Here is a 25,080-nt window from a genome sequence, read left to right on the forward strand (position 1 = left end):
CAGCACCCCCCACCGGGAGCCAGTGGGCAATGCCGCTCGTAATGGTACAGGACTGGATGAAAGGGTCAGGTTACATCTGACCCTTTTGTATAACGTTAGCCCCCCCCCCCCCCAGTGGACTTAGACATATCTATACAAATACTTATTTACCCGCAGAAATCATGTCACACTGCAGACTAGTGTGGATTCCCAACTAACACAAAAGTGCGCCTTGTACAGAGCTAAAAACATGCAGTCTCAGCGAGATCATGAAAGAGTTAAGAAGGGCACAGCTAAGATGGAGCGCTAAGATATGGATGTTTCCCATACACCTTCAATACAACGAAAGAACTCAAGTCTGTGAATATATCTTGATAAAGTTTGTTTGAATAGAAACTTAAACTGGCGTCATTTAAATAAACTTGAAAAACCCGTCAGAGGAGTGCAGTTACACTGACTTGTAGTTTATTAGTGTCAGAGGTGATAGGCTGCATGTCATTGAGGTATAGGCTAGTTCAGCTGTATTACATGTAGTTACTTACCGTATTTAATAAGTGCAAGCAGACAGTATTAAAGAATCGCACCTAAAGTGCACAATATGTGATGTTCAATACTAGAGGTTTAAAAAAGGAGGTGCTCTGAGAAGAGATGATTCGACCACACTTGTTTTGTTTTTTTAATATTTGTCAGATGTTTGTTTGTTTTGTCATAAAAAAAGTTTCACTATGAATAAACATACAGCCACATCCAAAACAATGTGCAACATTTGTGTTAACAGCTGTCCAAACAGCACTATGTTCAACACTGTAATTCCAAAATAATCAGTTTGGATAAATTCTTGAATAAATTAAGAAAATGAGCCACACAAAAGCCTTTTAACCCTTTATTTTGAGAAAATTTACAGGATTCAGCACTTTCCTAAATCAACACAAATTAGGAAAAAAAATGTTTGATATGACAGTTGATTGATTAGGGACTATTGATTGTTCAAATGCAGACAATATGTTGCTAATCACAAGATAGAACAGATGAATGCATACTACACTGAAAGGTCTAATGAATAACATGTAACCAAATATTTCAACAGTTAAAATTAATATTAATTGGATAACATAGTAGAAAGTGAATGTAATATGTGTAACATAAATGAAAAGCAACCTGATTCTGATTAGTTCACTTATCACCAAATCATATTTTAAAGCTATGAAAATCAGACAGATGTTTAAAAGATTGAAGCAAAAAACTGAAAGAGATTGTTATTTTTATGGATATTTTGGGGGTCACTGGTGGGGTGTTGATGCCCCTTAGAGCCAACAGAAGCTGGGGCAAAACAGAAGCTTCATCAGCAGATGGTACATTTCTTCTCATATTTCTCCTTCAGATCATTTATCTCTTCTTCATGTTTTTTCTTCAAATCCTCCAGGTCTTTGAGTCGTTTCTCTTTATCCTTCATTTTATCTTGTAGTTTAGCTTTTTCATTCTTTTCATCTTGGAATGACTTTTCTTTTCTCTCCACCTCTTCTTTCAGTTCCTTTTCTCTGTGACTGGAGAGATCTTCTAACAGACTGTACTCTTTGGTGTGTGTCTCTTCTGTCTGTTGTATTTTTTTCTCATGCTGTTCCCTCAGATCCTTCAGTTCATTATCATGTTTTTCCATCAGAGCTTCGCAGTCATTCATGTATTTCTGTTTGAACTCATTGAATTCTTCCGCCTGTTTTCTGGCCTCCTCTTCAAATTTACTTTTCATTTCCTCCATTTTTTTGTCATGGTTTTCTTCCAATTCTTTTCTTTCCCTCTCCTCTGTTTCTCTTCTGATTCGATCCTCTCCTTCCCTTCTCTTTTCAAAGTTTTTTCTTTCTTGTTCATATAACTCTTGGAGTTTTTTCAGTCTTTGTAGTTCGTCCTGTCTTATCTGTTCATTTTCTCTATATCTTTTCACCCAAAACTCTTTTCTTTCCTCTTCCCAGATCAGTCGTTGTTTTCTCATCTCAGCTCTGCTCTGTTCCAACTCTCTATCTATAGTTTCCTTTTCCTTTGATTCAGATTTTATTTTTATCTCCTGATCTTTGAACTTTTTCTCCCACTCTCGTCGTTGACTTTCCTCTTGTTTTTTCTTCCTCCTATCTTCCTCCTCCCACTCCTCCTGTTCTTTCTTTCTCTGCTCATGCGCCTTCTTAATCTGTTCCTCAGTTTCCTTGAGTTGTTTATCTCTCAGTTCTCTCTCCTTTTCCATTTTTGATCTCTGTTCTTCCATTCTTCTTTTCATGGCTTCCTTTTCTTCTTCATGTTTTCTTTCTAGTTCCTCCTTCTCTCTCTTCATGTCTTCTTCTTTCTCCTTCAGGATCCTCTCCACCTCCTTCTGTATTGCTGCTTCAGCCTTTTGCAGCATCTCATTAGTGTAGCAGTTTCCTCCATTTGACTTCACCATGGTGTCGATCTTGTTTATCAGCTCTTTGACTTGTGTCTGGTTTTGCTTATCACGGTTATTAAAGACATGGTATCTTCCTCCACAGTCAGCGAGCAGCTTCTTAAAGGAATCATCACAGTTTTTGATGATGTACTGTTCAATAGTCTCATCCTCCAGGTCATCCCCCTTTGTTAGCAGAATGATGGTGAACTTCTCTGAGTCCTTCCCAAATCCTTTCTTGATGAGTGTCAGTGTCTCCTTCTCCTCTGGTGTGAATCTTCCGATCTGTACCACCAACAGGAAGACATGTGGACCTGGAGCCAGAAGACTGATACATTTCACCATCTCTTCATGAACTTGTTCATGGGGCAAAGTTGTGTCAAACAGACCAGGAGTGTCGACCACAACAACAGGACGACCGTCCACTTCACCCAGAGCTTTCTGACAAAACTTAGTGACTGATGTTTGACTTGATTTGGCTTCTAACTCTTTTCTTCCCAGAATGGTGTTTCCTGAAGAGCTTTTTCCACTTCCTGTCTTCCCTATCAGCACAATCCTGAGACAGTCTGAGCTCCGAGTCTCATCTATACCTGCAACATAAAGAAAATGAGTAAGTTTACATGTTAATCATTGATAAAGTAAAAACCTGTACTGTTTATATTGATAAGACAAACAGACCAGTGTCCACAGTCTTTGTTTTAAGGTGCTGGAGTTCAGCCCGCAGTTTTAAGATCTCATCCTCTTTCCCACGTGCAAATGTCTCAGTTGTGTAGCTGTGTCTTTCGTCTTTGTCAGCTTTCATCTTGTCCACAGTGTCCAACAGCTTAGGGATCTGATGTTTGTCCTTGATGTTGACAACAACAGATCTTCCTCCACAGCTCTGACAGAACTTCTGGACGTCTCCGTTTTTTCTGACAAAGTTAACAACAGCTGGAGCTTCAGGATCTGACTCCACAGTGAACATGATCATGGTGAAGTCATTGACTCTACAGCTGAATGTGTTCTGGATGGTTTCTAACTCTTTCTTGTCTTCATCAGTGAGGGGACCCACAGGAAGGACCAGGATGAAGCCATGGACGCCCTCAGGATCACAGAGGGAGATGCACCTGAGTGACTCCTCCATCACTTCCTCCTGAGGTTTTCCATACAAGGCAGGAAGCTCCACCAGGGAAACCTGACGTCCACACACCTCTCCCTGACGTTTAACACACCCTGATGAGTTGGAGGCTGAATGACGCTCTGTCTGATCTAAAATGGCCTCAGCTGCTGAAGTCTTCCTTGGTCCTCTCCTCCCACACAGAACCAGGTTTAGAGCTGGTTTCATGGGGTCACTTGCAGGTGTGGGGGTCTCATTGTTTCCATTTGCTGTTTCTTCAATCTTCTTCATCAATGATCCATAGTCATTTTCTGACATCCAGTAGTGTCTTCCTCTACAGTCTTGAAGGAGTTTAGTAAGAGTGTCTGTCATTTCAATCCCATCACGTGTTATGGCGACCATCAAGTGTTTAAAAGCATCTTGACCAAACAAACTCAAGATGAAGTTCAGAGTTTTTCTGTTCTCCTCAGTGAACTCAGAAGGCTTCACCAACAGCAGCAGAACATTTGGTCCAGGAGAACAAAGAGTCACACACTTCTTCACTGCTTCTCTCATCATCTTCTCGTTCAGACTGAACATGTCTGGAGTTTTCACCACTGTTACTGGTTTTCCTCTCCACTCTCCACAGGAGGCCACACACTGTCTGGATGGTGACTGTTTTTGGTGGTGGAAGACTTGGTCCATGATGATTAAGTTCCCAAGTTTGGTCTTTTTGTCCTCACTTTGCCCCAGCAGCACAGCCCTGAGACCAGATGCTGAAACACAACAGAGACAAACATAAACTTATATAAAATATATATGCAGCTAATTAATAAGCATGTTGTACGAACACAAATGAGGCTGAAATTACTGCACTTGAGTCATCTGTCAATTTATGATGTCAACAATTTGTCAAACATAATGCAAGTTAATGATCTATCAACAAATTATTGTTTAAAGCTTCAGCTTGTAACATTTATTCAGTCATATTTGCTGGAACTGTCACTATATTCTGATAGTCGGACATTAAATGAGTAATTTAGGACAAAATCCAACTCCTCTGGCTCCACCTACGGCCTGCAATCGTATTTGCCAAAATCCACCGCGACCGACATTTCACCAGTCAGGTAGAGGGAGCAGGAGGAGCAGTCAATCGCCGCTCCTACACCTGGTAGAAAGTGTACGGAGCCCCAGATATGACATGCGGGAAAAAAATACTAATTTGTGGCCACGAAATATTAATTTGTTCCCACAAATTAGTAGTTTGTTCCCACAAAATACTAATTTGTGGCCACGAAATACTAATTCGTTCCCATGAAATAGATATAACGTGCGCATGAAATACTAACGTACTCCTGGACAGCTGGGTGAGCAAATCGAGCGCCAGTAGAAGCCTATGTGCCGTGATGCCCAAAAAGATCATTAAACCATTCAAGTTTGTTACATGTTGATGTCTTCTCTGTTCCACATATGGTACTATATAGGTGAGCACATGTACCTATATGTATGTGTACATATACTATATGCATATAGGTACTTAACATGTATATACAGTATATGTAGGTATAATATATGAAAACAGCCAATTTTATGTATGTAGCATATATTCGAAAACCTATATTAAAACTTATATAGGTTCTTTCCGTGTGGGTATATACTGTACACTTGAACATTTAACACCACCCATATATTACACGTCACTTTCTTAATGTGTTGTGATTTGTTATGGAGAACACAATACTTGATCAAACATTGCATTGTTTTAATCTCTTCCACTGTGATTAAAACAGACACACAGGAAATAAAGAGCATTGATGGTATAACCATCAAAATGAGACTTAAGATAATTGCACACATATGAAAAGTAATATGTACAATATGCCATGTACTAAAGTACTGTACATGTTTATACATCCACCGATAACCATGATCCTTTCCAGAGCCTTGCAGTTGGTCAACAATGAAATCTATCCCGGCGTCCAAGTCGTACCTACGCCGGTGCAGCGACCTGGCTCTCAATAGTCTGTTGAGATGCCTCTCGCTAATAATGAATCTCTGCAATGCCAGGCTTTTCAAAATGTCTTTGTAGTTCATCCCCAGCCTAAAATAAACCTCTACCATACTATCCCTGTCCATTGTGTGACAGCGTGACTGTTCCTGTTTGAGAAGGTGCCTCAATTTGCTTGCCCAGCTGTCCAGGAATAATATATTTTTTAGTATTTCGTGTGCACGTTATACCTATTTCGTGGCCACGAAATTAGTATTTCGTGGGAACTAATTATTATTTTTTGGCCACAAACTATTATTTTATGGCCACAAATTATTATTTTTTTAGATGTCATATCTGGGGCTCCATACATACATATCTGGGGCGGGAGCGTACCTATGTTCCCTCCTTTTTGAAAAAGGGTCCTATGTTCCCCGTTTTTCCCAAAAAGGGTCCTATGTTCCCCGGTGTTGCTGGTCGATTGGATTTCTACTTATCTGGACTCTATCTATCTATCTGGCCTGTCTAGCCTCTACCTGGTCTTTTTACTAAACTTAACCAACTCCTTTCTTTATTGCCTAAACCCAACCAATAGAACAATTCCACTTCTCGCTCAAAGTCACAACTCAACTTCTCATTCAGAAATAGGCAAACATCTGCAAAGTCACAACTGCACTTCCAGGTATGGGACCAAAAACTGCACGTTCCCCGGGTCCTTTTGGGAAAAAGTGGGGAACATAGGACCCTTTTTAAAATTTTCGACCCAAATTTCCGACCAAGTCGCGGAGTTTACTTTCACTTTTGTCAACTTACCAACTGGAGCTTTAGAGATAGAGAAATAAGTTGATCAAGTTTCAGACAGCTCTGTAAGTTATTCCACTTTTGAGGGGCACAGGCTTTTTTGTAATACTCTTTTTTATTGGTTTTTCAATTTTATAAGTACAAACATTAGAACAGAACAAAACAAGACACAACAGAACATCAAAAAAAAAAAACCCACCCCAAACCAACAGTGAGTGCTGCGCTGTACGTAGGCCTATGCATAAAATGAATAAGTAAATAAATAAGCAAATTAAAAAAGGCGACACGAAGAGCACATACATGGAATAAATAAAAGAAAGAACAGGCAGTCCTCATCTTCCAGGGACAGATGCTGGGGTGAAATTCAGTGGCCTGGATGACATACTGTAATAAACAGGTGCTTGAGAAGTCCATCCATATGGATGACTCTCATCCTCCCAGCTAAGAGTACAAGATGCTCCCTTGTGGCCTCAGTCTATCTGTCCTATCAGCCACCAAAAGGTACACGTTTTCATTAGTAGCTACCTATTTTAATCTGGGCTCTAAATGCAGTATGAATGCTCTAGTTACTAACAACACGTTCTCACTCCCAGTGCGTCAACAGCCTGACGAACGGTCACTGTCCCTCCTCGTCACATGCCTGACTCATTAGGTGCCCGTTTTTCGTCAGGTTTTGACGCGCTCGGCTTTCAGTTGATTCCAATGCAGTTCCCTTCGCGGTGATATGTGACGCTCAGAGCAAAGTGATCCAGCCGACCCGGCTGCGGCACTGAAAGACGCTGTGAGCAGAGAATAACTTTTTTTTTTTTTTTTTTTTTTTAACTTTTCCTTAAATCTTTATTGAACCTGATGCTGCTGTGTCTGACGTAGCTTTCGGCAAGGACGTCCTTTCGGTTATTTATTTATTTATTTATTTATTTATTTAGTGATCATGGTGTTTGGTGCAGAATAATCAATCAATCAATAAATAAATTACGTCCTTGTCGGAAGCTACGTCAGACCAGGAGGGGGGGGGTTGTGGATTCTACAGGTGAAGACCACTTCCGCGTTCAAGAAGCTGCTCTGTTTAATCAATATTCTGAAGAAAGATCTGATTATTAGCCATAACGCTGTAACCATCCAAGGAAGACTGTGTAACAATATTATGTGCTTCTGCTGAGTCCAAAAGCCCTTTGTAATATCAACTTTATTTTAAGAAAACACGCTTTGTTTCCAATGTCATATCACGGAGAAGCACTACATTACCCATAATCCTCATATTTATCAGCAACGTGTCTGATTGGTTGAGCTTGCTGTTACCAGCAAATGAAAAAATAAAACAAATTGAGCTTATATTATTTTCTTAGTAACTAAAAGGTCTTAACATCTTTTTTGTTTTCAACATTGAATAAAAAAAGGGTGCTATATTGTTAAAATTCAACAATAAAGTGCATAAAAGTTGGCTTGACTTCTTTCTTTTTTTCTTTTTTTTCATAATTTTCACCAGCATCTTTCTGGTCCACATCACATCACATTTATTGTAATTTTTAATTCAATGAGTGACATTTTATTTTTTATCTGAAAAACATTATTATGAATTCAAGGGTCAGAGGTCACTGATAAGTGTTAAATTTAACCTTTTTGACCCTGTTTCCTTGAATAAATCACTAAGACTTTGATGCGGGAAGCTGAGATTTTGATTTGATTTTGTTCAGAGCACTAGGGACAAAGTTTCTGTAGAATTTCAGACCTGTCGGACGTCCAGAAGGGTCACAGCTGACTGTCCAGGCTCGTTTCTCGGCCTTCAAAGCCTAGATTTAGAAGCCTTTTGTCTAATAACGTCTACATCCTTGGGGTTATAAGGCTGAAAGTTTCATGCATTTGTCCGGGGCCTAAGGCCATCCACCATGTGCAATTTCAAACCCGTGCGACCTTCACAAGTGTCAAAGGTCGCTGATCTGTGACCTTTTTGACCCCGTTTCCTTGAATAAAACACCAAGACTTTGATGCAGGAAGATGAGCTTTTAATATGTGGTCCAGAATGTCTAGTAGATTGTGTGTGCAAAAGATTCAGAGCTCTGTGACATTCAGAAGGGTCACAAATAGCCAAAAAGCAATGCTCCTTTCTGACCTCATATTAAAGGAGAAATGCAATTCTTTAATAGCTTCCAGGTGCTTTGGCCTATCAGGCTGAATTTTTAGCTAAAGGAGCTGGTGTACGATCAGGAAGTAGGGGAGCTGTGCATAAAGTCAATTGGTAAGTGTCAAAGGTCACAGGGGTCAAACATCAAAGTGAATCCAGCCATTCCTGCTTTTTCTCAACAAAACATACACGCTTTAAGTTATCATCATGAAATATTAATAGGTTGTATATCAGAGAGTCCTCTATCAGAATATTTTGGTCCCGTTGCTCTAGGGGCCCCAGGGGGCCCCGGGGGGCCACTTGGCTTTCCCATGCTCCCACAGAGTTGGGTCTCGGGGTGATGGATAAGGGCCTCACCATGAGTCCACAGGCCAAGTTTCAAGTGATTTGGTCGGTTTCTATGGAAACGGCGGCCTCAAGGATACAGAGGAATGCGACTGTTTGAAGCCTCGCCTCTCGAAAAGTAATGGCTCGATCAGGACCGAAGACACATCTACGCGTTCGTCTTGGGCCCCCGAACCATATATTACGAAATCAGAACTGCACGACTTTTGGAAATGTGTTTAGTCTATTTCGGCTTTTCTGACTAAGAGGGTCTCTCACGCTTTAAGTCTGACAGACTCTTAGTCAGAAAAGCCGAAATAGACAAAACACATTTCCAAAAGTCGTACAGTTCTGATTTCGTAATATATGGTTCGGGGGCCCAAGACGAACGCGTAGATGTGTCTTCGGTCCTGATCGAGCCATTACTTTTCAAGAGGCGGGGCTTCAAACAGTCGCATTCCTCTGTATCCTTGAGGCCGCCGTTTCCATAGAAACCGACCAAATCACTTGAAACTTGGCCTGTGGACTCATGGTGAGGCCCTTATCCATCACCCCGAGACCCAACTCTGTGGGAGCATGGGAAAGCCAAGTGGCCCCCCGGGGCCCCCTGGGGCCCCTAGAGCAACGGGACCAAAATATTCTGATAGAGGACTCTCTGATATACAACATATTAATATTTCATGATGATAACTTAAAGCGTGTATGTTTTGTTGAGAAAAAGCAGGAATGGCTGGATTCACTTTGATGTTTGACCCCTGTGACCTTTGACACTTACCAATTGGCTTTATGCACAGCTCCCCTACTTCCTGATCGTACACCAGCTCCTTTAGCTAAAAATTCAGCCTGATAGGCCAAAGCATCTGGAAGCTATTAAAGAATTGCATTTCTCCTTTAATATGAGGTCAGAAAGGAGCATTGCTTTTTGGCTATTTGTGACCCTTCTGAATGTCACAGAGCTCTGAATCTTTGCACACACAATCTACTAGACATTCTGGACCACATATTAAAAGCTCATCTTCCTGCATCAAAGTCTTGGTGTTTTATTCAAGGAAACGGGGTCAAAAAGGTCACAGATCAGCGACCTTTGACACTTGTGAAGGTCGCACGGGTTTGAAACTGCACACGGTGGATGGCCTTAGGCCCCGGACAAATGCATGAAACTTTCAGCCTTATAACCCCAAGGATGTAGACGTTATTAGACAAAAGGCTTCTAAATCTAGGCTTTGAAGGCCGAGAAACGAGCCTGGACAGTCAGCTGTGACCCTTCTGGACGTCCGACAGGTCTGAAATTCTACAGAAACTTTGTCCCTAGTGCTCTGAACAAAATCAAATCAAAATCTCAGCTTCCCGCATCAAAGTCTTAGTGATTTATTATACAACAAGTAGTTCCGACCAAGCAATCTGATTGGTCAATAAGACATTTAGAACGTGCTCAAATCAGCATTACAGCACGGCTGACTCATCACTGAAAATATTACTTCGCCATGTCATGTTGTTTATATATTTCCATGGCAACATGGATTTTCCCCCCTTTTATTTTCAGAAACGTCATTTATTACTCGTGAAAATGAATCACAAACTACATTGACCTCCTGTAGGGTGTTCCTGTCAGCTGCCAAAGTCACATTTATAGAACAATTATGTTATTTTATTTTTTGTTAATATATTGTAAACTTCCCCGTTACAGCCGACTCGAGAGGATTGTCTCCCTCCCATGTGTGTAACGTTACAAAGTCGGAGAGACACGAGTTGTGATCGCGGTGAATATGTTTTTAAAATATGGCCTGGAGCTGAATATTTCATTGGATAAAACGGAGGTGATTACCTGTATGTTTCTCTCTCTCCCTCTCTCTCTCTTGCTTGCGCCTTTTGGGCTTTTAAATAATCTGGAGTAATCGTTTGGCTTTCTCTATGGAGCTATTATTGTTGCAATATTATTTGCAAATGCGTATCTCAATCTGTGTGTGCGTATTCAGATCTGTGTGTGTAATATGATCTGTGTGTGTGTGTATTCAGATCTGTGTGTGCGTATTCAGATCTGTGTGTGTGTAATATGATCTGTGTGTGTGTATTCAGATCTGTGTGTGTGTAAAAAAAATCTGTGTCCGTATTCAGATTTGCAAGTGAAGACAAATCTGCAAGTGCATGCAAAGATCTGTGAATGTGAACACAGATCTGTAAGTGTACATAGATCTGTAAATGTGTAAACCGATCTGTAAATGCGTACATAGATCTGTAAATGTCTGTCATCACTTACAACTCAGGCAGGAGCTCTCCATTGGCTGTGTTTTTACACGTGAATTTTGCAACACTTCTGCCGCGGCAGATCTGTGATCTGCAAATGTGTAGAAATGAGATTTGTCTGTGACCTCAGTGTTCCTTTGCCCTGAGCTCAGGCTCACAGGCTCACGCTGCCTGGCTGCAGTAGCAGTACCGACCCGGTCCGTGTACGAAGTATAATTCAATTACGTCGTTCACTTTGTACCATGAGAAATGTCGTTTTTACCGGTATTTCCTGTTTGATTGACGTGAGACGTATTAAGTATTTAATTCGTTTCGGAGTTTTTCTTCTTCTTTCTTTTAAATTGTCCGTTGCTGTAGCCATCAAAACGCGGAGCTTTTACTTTGAAGGCTGGTTCCGGCTCTCGACTTCCTTTTTCAATTTTCATTGTACAAGTTGGAGAAAGGAACAAGCGGGCACTTCGGTGCGCTGAATTGCGTTGTACGTCTCACGTCAATCAAACAGGAAATACCGGTAAAAACGACATTTCTCATGGTACAAAGTGAACAACGTAATTGAATTATACTTCGTACACGGACCGGGTCGGTACTGCTACTGCAGCCAGGCAGCGTGAGCCTGTGAGCCTGAGCTCAGGGCAAAGGAACACCGAGGTCACAGACAAATCTCATTTCTACACATTTGCAGATCACAGATCTGCCGCGGCAGAAGTGTTGCAAAATTCACGTGTAAAAACACAGCCAATGGAGAGCTCCTGCCTGAGTTGTAAGTGATGACAGACATTTACAGATCTATGTACGCATTTACAGATCGGTTTACACATTTACAGATCTATGTACACTTACAGATCTGTGTTCACATTCACAGATCTTTGCATGCACTTGCAGATTTGTCTTCACTTGCAAATCTGAATACGGACACAGATATTTTTTTACACACACACAGGTCTGAATACACACACACAGATCTGAATACGCACACACAGATCTGAATACACACACACAGATCATATTACACACACACAGATCATATTACACACACAGAGATCATATTACACACACACAGATCTGAATACGCACACACAGATCTGAATACGCACACACAGATTGAGATACGCATTTGCAAATAATATTGCAACAATAATAGCTCCATATTTCTCTATCAGCTGTGTCGGCGACACGGCGCTATAACTTCATTTACATGCAGAGTTTGCGGTTGTAGAAGCTACATCTGTGAAAGGAAAAAAACGGCATCTTTGTTATAACTTGGGCGATCATTTGTGCAGTGTTGATTTAGTTGGGGAAAGTCCGAGACCGCGTTAAAACATGAACGTCAGCTCAGAGTTCACTCATCTGGGACTAGAAAATCATTTCTGTTGCTAGGTCGTTACTAAGGTTCGGACTATTTGCTGTAGAGGTGAACTAGGTTCCATTACACATAGGAGTCTACTGACGTGACTGATTGTGTTTCAGTTATTAGTCAGACCCCATTTGTTTCCATGGAAACGGGAAGCACACTCGCAAAAAACTTTAAATTTTGAGATTAAAACGTCCATCAACATGAATATTTATTTAATTATACGCTTTATTTTGTTGGTAATTGTTGTATAATCGCAATATTACCCTCGAGGGTGTGCTTTAACGTCATTTGAGCACGACGGTGATGCGGTCAGGACCGAGGCGCTTGCGCCGAGGTCCGCAAGCATCACCCTCTCGGGTAATATTGCTTAATTCAAGGAAACAGGGTCAAAAAGGTTAACACTTATCAGTGACCTCTGACCCTTGAATTCATAATAATGTTTTTCAGATAAAAAATAAAATGTCACTCATTGAATTAAAAATTACAATAAATGTGATGTGATGTGGACCAGAAAGATGCTGGTGAAAATTATGAAAAAAAAGAAAAAAAGAAAGAAGTCAAGCCAACTTTTATGCACTTTATTGTTGAATTTTAACAATATAGCACCCTTTTTTTATTCAATGTTGAAAACAAAAAAGATGTTAAGACCTTTTAGTTACTAAGAAAATAATATAAGCTCAATTTGTTTTATTTTTTCATTTGCTGGTAACAGCAAGCTCAACCAATCAGACACGTTGCTGATAAATATGAGGATTATGGGTAATGTAGTGCTTCTCCGTGATATGACATTGGAAACAAAGCGTGTTTTCTTAAAATAAAGTTGATATTACAAAGGGCTTTTGGACTCAGCAGAAGCACATAATATTGTTACACAGTCTTCCTTGGATGGTTACAGCGTTATGGCTAATAATCAGATCTTTCTTCAGAATATTGATTAAACAGAGCAGCTTCTTGAACGCGGAAGTGGTCTTCACCTGTAGAATCCACAACCCCCCCCCTCCTGGTCTGACGTAGCTTCCGACAAGGACGTAATTTATTTATTGATTGATTGATTATTCTGCACCAAACACCATGATCACTAAATAAATAAATAAATAAATAAATAAATAACCGAAAGGACGTCCTTGCCGAAAGCTACGTCAGACACAGCAGCATCAGGTTCAATAAAGATTTAAGGAAAAGTTAAAAAAAAAAAAAAAAAAAAAAGTTATTCTCTGCTCACAGCGTCTTTCAGTGCCGCAGCCGGGTCGGCTGGATCACTTTGCTCTGAGCGTCACATATCGCCGCGAAGGGAACTGCATTGGAATCAACTGAAAGCCGAGCGCGTCAAAACCTGACGAAAAACGGGCACCTAATGAGTCAGGCATGTGACGAGGAGGGACAGTGACCGTTCGTCAGGCTGTTGACGCACTGGGAGTGAGAACGTGTTGTTAGTAACTATGGAAAGCCATTTTAATCATAATCAAATAAATGCATAAATAAATAAATATAGCCATGAAATACCGGTAAGTCCCAAATTAAATAAATCAGATGATAATTAGATAAATGTATAAAATATATACAAATACATATTAAAAGTAAAATAAATGAAATATAAATACATAGATTAATTTATATTTTTATTTTTGAAACATTTTTATTTTTTCAGAAGACTTTTATTTCCATCACACTCCACCACGGGCGGCTGTAGCACGACACGGTGTTCCTTGAGACCTGAAATACCGGCAGGACTGGTGACTGAGCGACTAATCGAACCGATCCCCTCCTGAGCGGGTGAAAGCAGGGTGGCTGGTTTATGCTCCAGTCTCTCCACTCCTCGCACACACATCAGTAACTTGATTAGGCTACTTTTAAAAGGAGAGTAATGAGTAATTTTATAAAATAGAGAAGAATTTGAGAGAGAAATTGAGATGAAATCTTAGTTTTAGCTCTGAAAGGATCAGATAACCCTGCCCCCTCATTTGAATATGTCAGCTTGAAATAAAAAGGGCAGTGAAATAAATGTGACATTAGGAAATAAAAGAATCAGGAAATAAATAAATGAGGCATTAAGAAATAAAGTATCCTGAAAAAAAATTTAAAAAAATAATAATTTATGTATTTATATTTAATTTAATTTACTTTGAATATTTATTTTATACATGTTAATCTATTTATAATCCAATATTTGTATGACTGTTTGGCTGACTGATGTCTTCTGCAAATCAATTGCCCTTCAAGGGACATTAAATAAAGATGCCGTTTGTCCTGTTTGTCGCGCCGAGTTTCCATGAGTTGCCGCATGAGTTTACCCAAGTAAGAAAAACAAATTTGATTGGTCGTTATTGAGCGGGCGGGATATTCAGAGTTTGGGGCGAGACCGAGCTCGGTGTGTGTGTGTGTTGTCTCAGACGTTTGATTGACGGATGACGGATCCAGTATTAGTGTCTGATGAATCGTGAGCAACGTGACGCATAATTCGTGTGCCTGCATTATCCAATGCGAAAAACAAATAACCCACTTTCATCCCGGATTTACTAGAAAATAGAATTTTGCACAAAGTTTGGCCTACGTTGTCTGATAGATAAGTGATTACACTAATGTTAAGACCCACAGTGGGCTCAAAATCAATGTTCTTTTCTGTACAGCTTGAAGACTGTAGAACACAGTAACCAACCATCCCTGAAAAAACACAAACACTGTCTTATGTTTGAGGATCCACCAAAGTTTGATGTTTTTTCACCACCAAGTAAAACTCTGTTGGAACTGCACCCTTTCAAACATTCACACAGTTCAAACAAAAGTCTAAAATTTAAAAACTGACATTAAATTGATCCAGTTCAAATAAATGAGGAAGACACTCATGAATAAAATACCAGAGATACATTATCAGTGATTGTGGTCCAGCTGTGAGCTGTATTTTCTCCCTGTGAAGCTTTAGCTCATGTTCACAGAGTAAATGTCTAGTGATCCGAGTTCAGTCCAGAGTTCACAGATCTGATTTCAAGGACTAACTGTCTGGACAATGAGACAAAATTAGTTAAATCTGAGTGGACTCACCAGATGCTGCGGTTGCCATGATGTCACTGTGCTGGACACAACAAACACTGGTTCACCTTAACCGCTGCTTTAAAAACCTTTGGGAAAGATCAGTGAAATTAAAATGATTGACACATTCATATTAACTTTTCTGCTGAGAATTCTGAATCAACTTCACACCAACACACTGGGAAATTAAACTAGCTACTTAAAAGTTTCTACTTTAACTTATATGTAATGTATTAAGTATTTTCTATAATTTGTGATTGTAATTTGCTGTCTTAAATCTACGTCTTTTCCAGCTCAACTAGGTGTTAATTTGACTCTGCTAACTGTTTTTTCTAGTTTAATTAGAATGACGACAGTGTAAATTAGATTCACACAAACGTTATCAAGATACATTCAAAGAATGAATTATTTCTACTAAACAATGTATGAGGGCCAAAATAGCTACTTCCCTATTGTTTGTTTCTTCCTTAAAAAAAACTGTGCATTTACCTGAAGTCACCTGAAGAAAGCCGGCAGTGTCAGAACGAGTTCCTCTATGTCAAAATATATGAACAATTTACACTTCAGTTAAAAAAAAACAAAAAAAAAAACGCACTTGGGGTTGATGACATTGAAATCTGTCTTCAATGGCCAAATTGCTCCTCCACAGTAGAAACAGAAAGACGGTTCAGACAGAGCATGACAGGGAAAGAGGGGAAACATAACCCTATATGCAAGCTGGCGGCATGGGCGGGTACTGGGCGTGCATGGTGCACACTGATTGTTCAACTTTAAAGATATCTCAAAGCTCCAAACCACCTTTTCCACTGGTCGTGTTGTTGCACAACCACATGCTTCACACACACACCTTCTTTTTTTCAATAACGGTAGATTCTCACCTTGCCAAGAATGTTTCCATTCATCAAGAATGAAAGTAAAAGGTTCAAAGACGATCATCATAGTTCCGCCCATAAACGGCGATTCGGCGGCGTTATTCCCATGACCCGCTGAGCCGAGCATTTCCACCACTAATAATAACAAAATAACGATAAAGGCAAAACAATATATTTATCGAAAATGGAGCCATTAACAAGTGTGGGTAACATACATTAATATGAGACTTTTTTTAAAATAACCAAATACAAATTCCTTGTAGTCCCTTTAAAGAAATAAAAGAACTGAATCATGATGTTGTTGCCCTAAGGCCGTCGGTGGAAGGTGCCTGCTCTTCGCACTAAGAGATTTAAGGTTTCCTTTGTCCCCACGGCCATTCAGTTGCTAAACAGTAGATAATTAATTGTATGTATACAGACTGTTCACGGCTGTATATATACATACCTGTTCACACCTGCCCGTTGCATTTGCACTTTAGGCCCCATGCTGTTTATTATTTCTTTGTTTGTACATTATTGGCACTTTTTAATCATATTTTATCTTGCAGTAGGTCCTTTTAATCTGCCCATGATATGTTACATGTTATTTGGTGTTGTCTATTTGTGTATGTGTTTGAATGTGTGGATATTCCTGGCTGCAAATCAATTTCCCTGTTTGGGACAAATAAAGACACTTTGACTTTGATCACTGATTCAACAAAATGTAGCCGCCAGAGGGAGGTGGGGTTATAAATCAGATTTAAGGATGCTCTAATCAGAGAGATGTCTTGGGTCCTCACATGTTAATCGGCTGTAGGTGTGTGAGAGGAATTGTTTGAGGGTGCTGCCTGTAAGGTTCTTATACTTATAAATAAAGCTTCACTTGAACTTTCATACTAGCTTCAGCTAGCTGTTTATTTTGTAACTCACGTTGTCTCACTCTAGAACTTCTTCTTCTACTTCCTGTAATCACATTCAGTCTCACTGAGGCCCCTTGAGGTTATACTGCCACCCATCGGGTGACCATCTGCTACCACATATCACTACACCCCCCTTCCACACAGGCAAACACAACATGAACCATATACCATGCATCATCAATCAGTGCAACACAAAATGCAGTCTAGCCCATAGACTTTACACTGAATTACAGTATTGTTCTTAACATTTACACAACTGTAAAAGTCAACTAGAAGAAGATAGCATTTCCTGCAGAAAATGCGTGTGACTGCTGAAAGCAACTGAACGCTATTGCTGAAGCAATGCTGAATGAGCTGAAGAAATTGTTGAATCAGTGCTAAATTAGCTGAAGAAACTGCTAAAGCAATGTTGAAAAGGGCTAATACTAAAGCTGAAACGTATAACTTTTAGTATGAGATGAATGCCTTTAAAAGGTAAAAAGCAGTAGAAATGTTAAAGGTAGAATAAAACATTGAAATCCTGCATGTTTAAGTGTAACAGTTGAAGAGTTGAAATCTGCAGCTAACCTGACAGGAAGGAAAACTGATGAACCAGCACTAACATAGCCGAAGCAATGGCTGAGAATAGATGAAAAAGTAGAAGATGTAAGATTTTGTATGAAATGGCTGGAAATTACTTGAATGACAGAATTAAATGAACACACGAAAAGTTTGAGAAAATTCTGAATTTTAAAAAAAGTTAATGCCTACTGAAATACATTGTAAACTGACAGCAGAAGAACATTGTTGAAGCATATAGATGGAGCATTAGCTGAGGAGTAAAATTAGAACATGTAAACAGCAGGTTTAATGGTGTGAAATGGTTGAGAAGAGCCTCAGTAGTTTAGGATAAGTGTAAAACAATGTGTCTTGTCTATGGATATTCTCATTCATCCAGGTCATCGTTCTTTCTGGGCAAATTAAATCCTAGGCAACTGGACTTGTCCGGGAAGACGTTTCGCCTCTTATCCAAGGGGCTTCATCAGTACGCAACAATCTCACTAGTCTGCAGTCATTCTTTCAAGCTCTTTTTTAAGCCAGCTCTGAATGGTGCTGGGGGCATGCACTACAGGCTTGGCATCGTGTTTGAGCTGTATTTTGTAAGGTAATGTCCCATGTCCTTTGAAGACAGAAGGAAACTTATTCACTATGCTTGCACTTCCCTCACACTGTTGGTGTTCCTGTCTTTTGCCCTGCTTGACTATTTTAATGTTGTCAGTATCTGATAGATCCTCTTTACTAGACCTAGGTCCTCAGATGCTTTGTCTCCGAAGAGAGACTCATATCCATTCGGCACAACGGTGAATAACAGGTACGGTGTACATTTTAGGACATCCTCAGGATCAGGCTTTTAGGTGAAAAGGCATAAGGTCTCAGGAAAACCTCTGTCAGACGTCCACTAAACAGCCTCAGAAAAAAGTCATCAGATCAAAACCAAAAGTTGTCAAACCGAAAGTTGTCAGAACAAAAGGCGTCAGACCAAAACCAAAAGTTGTCAAACCGAAAGCTGTCAGAACAAAAGGTGTCAGGGTGGGGTGTCCAGACTAGTAATTTAATTATCTATCACTGTAATTAATGACATCATGAAAACACGACACCAGTAATGAGCAGGTGTTGTGCCAAAAAGAGACTGAGTGTTGGTGGTTTACTTTTTATTGTTGCTGTTGCTATGATATTTTCACTTCCTGATTCCCAACTTGTGTTGCACCACAGAAAGGGTGAAATAGCAAGGTAAACATGGACATTGTGTAGCTTCTGTCAAGTCCATTGCTGCATTATAGCCTACCAGCATTAGCCAAACATTCTCCTACACAGGATGAGACATTAGTAATCGATAACAAAAACGCGATGGAGGCGATGTCATCGTCTGTAACGCAAGTAGGCTATCATGTCGCTTGATACATTTGTCACATTTTTTGATCATTGCTTCAAACACGCGATAATGCAACCCACCTCCAGCTATTTTCCTTCTCTCCTCAACCATGGCTGAGTATTATTACTTATTGAGTATTAAAGCAGAAGTAAGTGATATATTTGTGTTAATATAAGTCTTATAAATAGTTATATCTTCCGACAGCAATCACTTACATAGAGTGTTTGGTCTGAAACACGGGTCTGTCAGTCCCTCTGCTCTGCTCTGAGTCGAGGAGAAAACTTTTCTCGTATCCTACAGTTTTTATCCAATGAGGAGAGAGAACGGCATGAAGGGCTGTGTGTGCAGCCAAGGGACGCCGTGAATGTGGTGACGTAGGGACGAGGACTGTTATGGTGCGTTCAAGGAAACTCGTAACTCGTGTTTTTCCGACCAGTGAAGTCGTACCAGTTCGATCTGGTACGAGTTCACGGGTCGAAAGTTACGAGTGGCCGTTATAGTGACTTTCACAGGTAAAACAGGTCGGAAAAACACGAGTGGGTTGCCTGGAACGCTACAAAGTCGTGACTTGAAGCTGTAATTTACGGTTTCAAAAGCCTGCCTGGAACGCAGCATTAGCGAAAACGACCGGACCACTTACTTCTGCTTTAAATATTAACAAATATAAATACATATGAAATATTCACAACTTAGCAGGAAGCGGTACCTCCTCGCTGACCTTCTTCCAGGCATTATCTTTTTTATTGCGATTGCGAAAAAAGTACGACGTTGTGTCATAGAGCTCCGGTAACCGCACACAGCCACAATATAGTATATATATATTTTTTTACACAGCCACAATAATCTCCTCCATGTTTTGAAATGTGCGTCCGGCGTAACTATGGTAACTATGTCAGTGACGTGGTTGGTTATCAACGCTGATTGGATGTCGCGGCACAGTGTAGTATATAAGTATATTGATTGATTGATTTGATAGCACAGTGAGATAGACAGGAAAGGGGGAGGCAGAGAGAGGGGGAATGACATGCAGGAAAGGTCTGCCCGACACAGGATTCGAACCGGGCACGTCTGCGTTGAGGACTGTAGCCTCTGCATGAGGCGGCCGCTTTAACCACTGCGCCACGCACCGCCCCATTTGCATTGACTTTGAATGGAAACTTGTGCTGTTCATCGCGTCCATCACGTTTGGTGTGAACGCATAGTAATACTAATACTAGTACTCTGCACCCATGGTCTGCAGACTGTTAAATCAAAGTTTGAAGAAATAAAAATAATCAATTTTTATATGAGCATGATTTTCCTGATGTCTTTTTTCTGAGGCTGTTTAGTGGACGTCTGACAGAGGTTTTCCTGAGACCTTATGCCTTTTCACCTGAGGTCTGACGCTGAAGCCTGATCCTGAGGATGTCCTAAAATGTACATCGTAGGGTGTGACTCTTTCTGTGAATTTTTTAGGCTTCTGAGTCAGTGCAGGGTGTGACATTACCTTGCCTGATTGCCCGGGGCAAGTAAAAATAGCAGACTATAGGCAAGCACCTACTCACACTTTATTATTCTTTATTTTCTGGCTTTTTATGCATTTATTTTGAAAGGACAGCTGGAGAGAGAGAGGGGCTCCCTGGTGAAAAATTAGTGTGCTAAGTGTACTAAAATTTAGCATACTTTTGTGTACTTGAAGCCACACTAATCACCATTATACTTCAAGTGTGTCTATGATTAGTTAACTTGAAGAGTGCTAAATTGGAACAACTAATTTTGTGTTAAGTATATTTCAATTGTAATTAAATTGTAGAAAAGCTCAACTTTAAGTGTATTTAGTGTAGGCTACTTTTGTGTGCTAAAGTGGAACAACTTAAAGTATATTTAGTATACTTTAAGTATATGACTTCATATGTGCTAATACATGCATAATTAGTTAAATTAAAGTGTACTTTGTTTGCATTATAAGTACATAAAAAATTAGTTGTTAGTGTCTTAAAAATTACACTTGCTATATATTCTTACTGTGGTATTAATATGCTTAATTATACTTTTGGCTTATTCCAAATACTAAAAAGCATACTTCTCAGTTCATAGTCAATCTACTTAATCACTTTGCTATACTACTAGTTTTGGAAAAGCGAAGCTTTTTCACACTACATTTATGAGCCTCCGTGCGCACCGTATAATTCTTTGACCGGCGCAAGACGGACTCATGTTTTCATTCATCAAGAATTAAAGTCAGAGGTTCGAAGACAATCACATACCGTCGTAGTTCCACCATAAACAGCGATTCGGCGGCGTTATTCTCATGACTCGCCACGAAACCGAAAGTAAAGAAACGCTCTCGACCAGCATTTCCGCCACCACTAATAATAACAAAATAACGATAGAGACAAAACGATATATTTATCGAAAATGGAGCCAGTGTGGGTAGCGGAGATTCATCCACATTAACGTGAGACTTTTTTATAACCAAATAGAAACTCCTCGTTGTCCCTTTAATACCTTGCACATTGTTGCACTTGCAAATGTATTACCAGTATACTAAAGGCTGAAAGACTTGTGGGACTCCTTCCAGGTGAAAAACATACTTTAATGTATTTAAAACATATCCAAATTATAATAATACATTGCAAATAATACAGAAACGCTCTAAATGTATAAACGTTTACATATGGCTTTTAAACATTTTCAAAATAAAACTTCAAAACATTTTCAAATATTGCTACTTTCATACACTTTGTGGAAATAGGTACATTTCAGGCAGCAAAGTGAGCAGACCTAAACATTACACATAAACCTTAAAGAAGGATAAGCAAAACACATGTAAATACACAGTGTAACACAATTCTTACCCAGGTAAGTAGGAAAATTAAAAAAGTTAAAAAAAAATTGCAGCTAAGTTTCAAAGTTCAATTCACCTCTTTTTTCAGTCACTTTCAATCACTCCCAGTATCAACTGTTCAGTCCACCGAGGAAGTGAAAAGGATCTATCCTACCGCATGGTTGAATGTGTTGATTGTGTGTGTGTGTGTGTAATGAAGTGATGAAAGGATCCAGGTTCTTGATTCTCTGCAGGCGCCATATCTCTAGTTGTCTTCCAGGCTGTGGCTCGCCATCAAACGTGTCGATCCAGCTGACCTATGATGAGTATAGGGCTGTAATCAACCAAGAAATTGTTGGTCGCCTGAAACCCTGAAATTTCGACTAAATATCGACTAATCGGGGGTCAAAAAACTAGTCTAAAAAAAAAATAAAACTGGGGGGGGGGGAATAAAGAAGGGACGAGGCGACACCTGCTGGACCGGAGCTTTTGATACATTTTTTTTTATTTTTGCAAACTTCTTTATTCATTAAAGTTATTTTAATAAGAAAAGCCCCTTGTTTCATTGTTTTCCAAAAAGAAATGCGGCATTACTCTAAGTTACTTATTAATTCAACAAATCAAAAGACCTTTTTAGTTAATGTATTTTCTCCATGGCTCATCTGTTAGGCTACTTTCTGTTTCTCTGTAACCTATACTGTTCATTGTATACTGTTTGTGTTTGTGTTTAAATCTTATAGTCTATGGTTTCAATAAATAAAATAAAATAAAATAAAATAAAATAAAATAAAATAAAATAAAAAGAGTGGAGGGTGACACCTGCTGGACCGGCCTGGAAGGTCAGAGTTACTACCAAGTGGTACAATGAAAAGAAAAAGAAAAGAAAAGAACAGAAAAGAAAAAGAAAAAGAAAAAGAAAAAGAAAAAGAAAAAGAAAAAGAAAAAGAAAAGAATCATATAAACCAGTAATTTTCTGTCAGCAGGTGCCAGAGAAAACACTGAAAATTCCTCAAAAATTAAAACTTTACACAAAGAAGTGACAGTGAAGAACAGTTTTTCCTCAATAAATTAAAAAATTATAATAATAATGGCTTACAGTTATACAGCGTTTTTCACGATAACCAAAGCGCTTTACAGAAACTATTATTCATTCATACCACATTCACACTGGTGGTGGTAAACAACGTTTGTAGCCACAGCTGCCCTGGGGCAGACTGACAGTTTTGACAGAATAACACTATGAACTAAGCTGACATGTTTCATGTAAATTGACAAAGTAAACATTTCCATCATTAGTTATTAATTAAAGCAAAAACGTTGTTATATACTTTCTGACACATGCAATAACCCCCGTATCGTTTTCCTTGTCACTAGTGACTGCTGTATGATGATGAATATGTTTTTTTTTGTACTTTACAACTTATATATTATGTTTTTGTATTTTTTTTTACTTACTTCTGTTTTATTATATACTTTTCTTTTCTTGGATAGTGTTTTAAGCACTTTTTATTATCGACTATGTTCCTTTCTATGTCTTAACTTTATGCCCAAATGGCAAATAAATCTTATTCATTATTGTGTCTGTTGCTCCCACTTTAGTTTCAAATGATAAATCACCTACATTGGGTCTGAACCTGCAGCACAGAGCTCCACTATCAGCTGCTACAGCTTCATATCACAGTTTGATTATTGTTAATAATTAACTATCTCATACTGTATGTTATCAGAACAAATGAACTTTATTGAGCCGTCAATCTGGCAATATTTGTTTTGTTAATACATCAATTATGGATGAGAGGAACACACATGAGGGACAAAGTCTGTATGGCATGAGCTCTACCAGCCTGAGCCTCTTTGGCCACATTTAGCTTGTAAATAACACACACAGAGAGAGCAGAGTGCGTCAGATGCTTTTATTCTGAAAAATAAGAAATCTCAGCGCCCACAAAATACAAACAGAAACTCTGACTGTTTAGTTTTATGATTAGGACATTAAATCAGGTGAAGCATTTTTACTGTAAGAGGATGGTTTCTACACTCAGAACTGTTTATTTACTTTTTTTATTTTAGTCCAGATGTGTCTTTAAAGTCAGCTAATCAGTGTGACTTCTCCTCCACAGCTGCACACGACACGTCTACGAGTTCTTCTGTGGCACCTTGGTGGTCACCTGACAACAGAGGAAAAACAATAAGATCGTAAGAAGAAGGAGCGCTAAGATACAGGTGTTTCCCCAGATGCCTTCTTTCAACTCCTTTCTTAGGAGAATCTTAAAGGGATACTTCACCCAAAATCGATAATTCACCAATCATCTACTCTCTGTCATGCCAATGAAGGGTTTGGAGAACTTTTGGAGTTATCAAAAGGCTTTTGTAGTTCCAGGGGGGGTCCGGCTGGCAACGGATTTTCATATAATGGCGGCGGATAGAGTTCACTTTTGAATCGTCCAAAACACACACTATGAAACATCCAGATACCTCCATACTGCTCGTCCATACTGACCCAAGTGTCCTGAAGCCGCCACATGAAAAAGTTGTTCAGAAATAATTAATTTGATCTCTGTTGTTATCCTTGTTGTAGTAGTAGCTCCCAGTGGCTGCGTGAGATTTGATGCAAGATGTTTGTTTGTCGTTGTAAACCATTGGATGTTTGATGTAAACACGGAAGAACATCTCACAGCCACTGGGAGCTGCTACTACAACAAGGATAACAACAGAGATCAAATTAATTTTTTCCGAACAACTTTTTCATGTGGCGGCTTCAGGACACTTGAGTCAGTACAGACGAGCAGTATGGAGGTATCTGGATGTTTCATAGTGTGTGTTTTGGACGATTCAAAAGTGAACTCTATCCGCCGCCATTATATGAAAATCCGTTGCCAGCCAGACCCCCCCTGGAACTCCTAAAGTATCCTGAAGTATCCCTTTAAGTCCAAGAGTCAGACCAAATTCCTCATATTTTCAGCACTTTAGACTAAAATGTCGCTCTAAGACTGTTACCGTTTTGACTTCTGTGTAGTTGTCCAGTCCGTACTCTCCGAGCTCTCTGCCGTTTCCTGAGGCCTTGTATCCTCCAAACGGAGCCTGAGCCCCGAACACGTCATAACAGTTGATCCTGCACACACACATCGTATAATATAATAAACGTGGAGTTCAGCAGGAATTAGTCCTAAAAAAAACAACATCAGCTGTATTTTAGTAAAACACATCAAGATATAGCCTGGTCATGATCCTTTAACTTTTAATCTCATTTTAAAACATTTAACGCGTTACA

The 25,080-nt window shown here is 39.5% G+C and overlaps 2 protein-coding genes and 1 long non-coding RNA gene across 5 annotated transcripts in view; 1 reads left to right on the forward strand and 2 right to left on the reverse strand.

The window, feature by feature from the left end:
- LOC146972593 (uncharacterized) overlaps positions 1-25,080 on the forward strand; it is a 117,968-nt gene that overhangs the window by 33,508 nt on the left and 59,380 nt on the right. The window lies entirely within an intron of this gene.
- The window catches only part of LOC146972595 (aldehyde dehydrogenase, mitochondrial-like), a 43,939-nt gene that overhangs the window by 425 nt on the left and 18,434 nt on the right, over positions 1-25,080 (reverse strand). The window contains exons 12-13 of one of the 3 annotated variants that reach the window (XM_085803009.1): positions 24,807-24,921; positions 23,940-23,977 (exon numbers count right to left, since the gene is read on the reverse strand). In XM_085803009.1, the coding sequence (XP_085659135.1) occupies positions 23,945-23,977; positions 24,807-24,921 (148 nt within the window). In that variant the 3' untranslated portion in view covers positions 23,940-23,944. Of the gene's footprint in view, positions 1-23,708; positions 23,978-24,806; positions 24,922-25,080 lie in introns of those variants that run through there. The other 2 variants (XM_085803008.1, XM_085803007.1) reach the window with 2 other exon arrangements.
- On the reverse strand, positions 1,152-15,393 carry LOC146972596 (GTPase IMAP family member 8-like). Its single transcript, XM_085803398.1, has 3 exons — positions 15,333-15,393; positions 3,065-4,237; positions 1,152-2,976 (listed from the first exon to the last, which is right to left on the reverse strand). Exons 1-3 carry the CDS (start codon positions 15,349-15,351, stop codon positions 1,322-1,324), a joined length of 2,847 nt encoding a protein of 948 aa, XP_085659524.1. The 5' UTR covers positions 15,352-15,393; the 3' UTR covers positions 1,152-1,321.

Source organism: Trachurus japonicus, chromosome 16 (genome assembly GCF_045865225.1).
Source record: "Trachurus japonicus isolate A0001 chromosome 16, Traja_1.0".
NCBI lineage: Eukaryota > Metazoa > Chordata > Actinopteri > Carangiformes > Carangidae > Trachurus > Trachurus japonicus.

Coding starts and splice junctions, on each gene's coding strand:
- LOC146972596 (XM_085803398.1), bottom strand. Junction 2,977..3,064: donor AACAAAGACTGTGGACACTG/GTCTGTTTGTCT, acceptor TTTATGTTGCAG/GTATAGATGAGACTCGGAGC.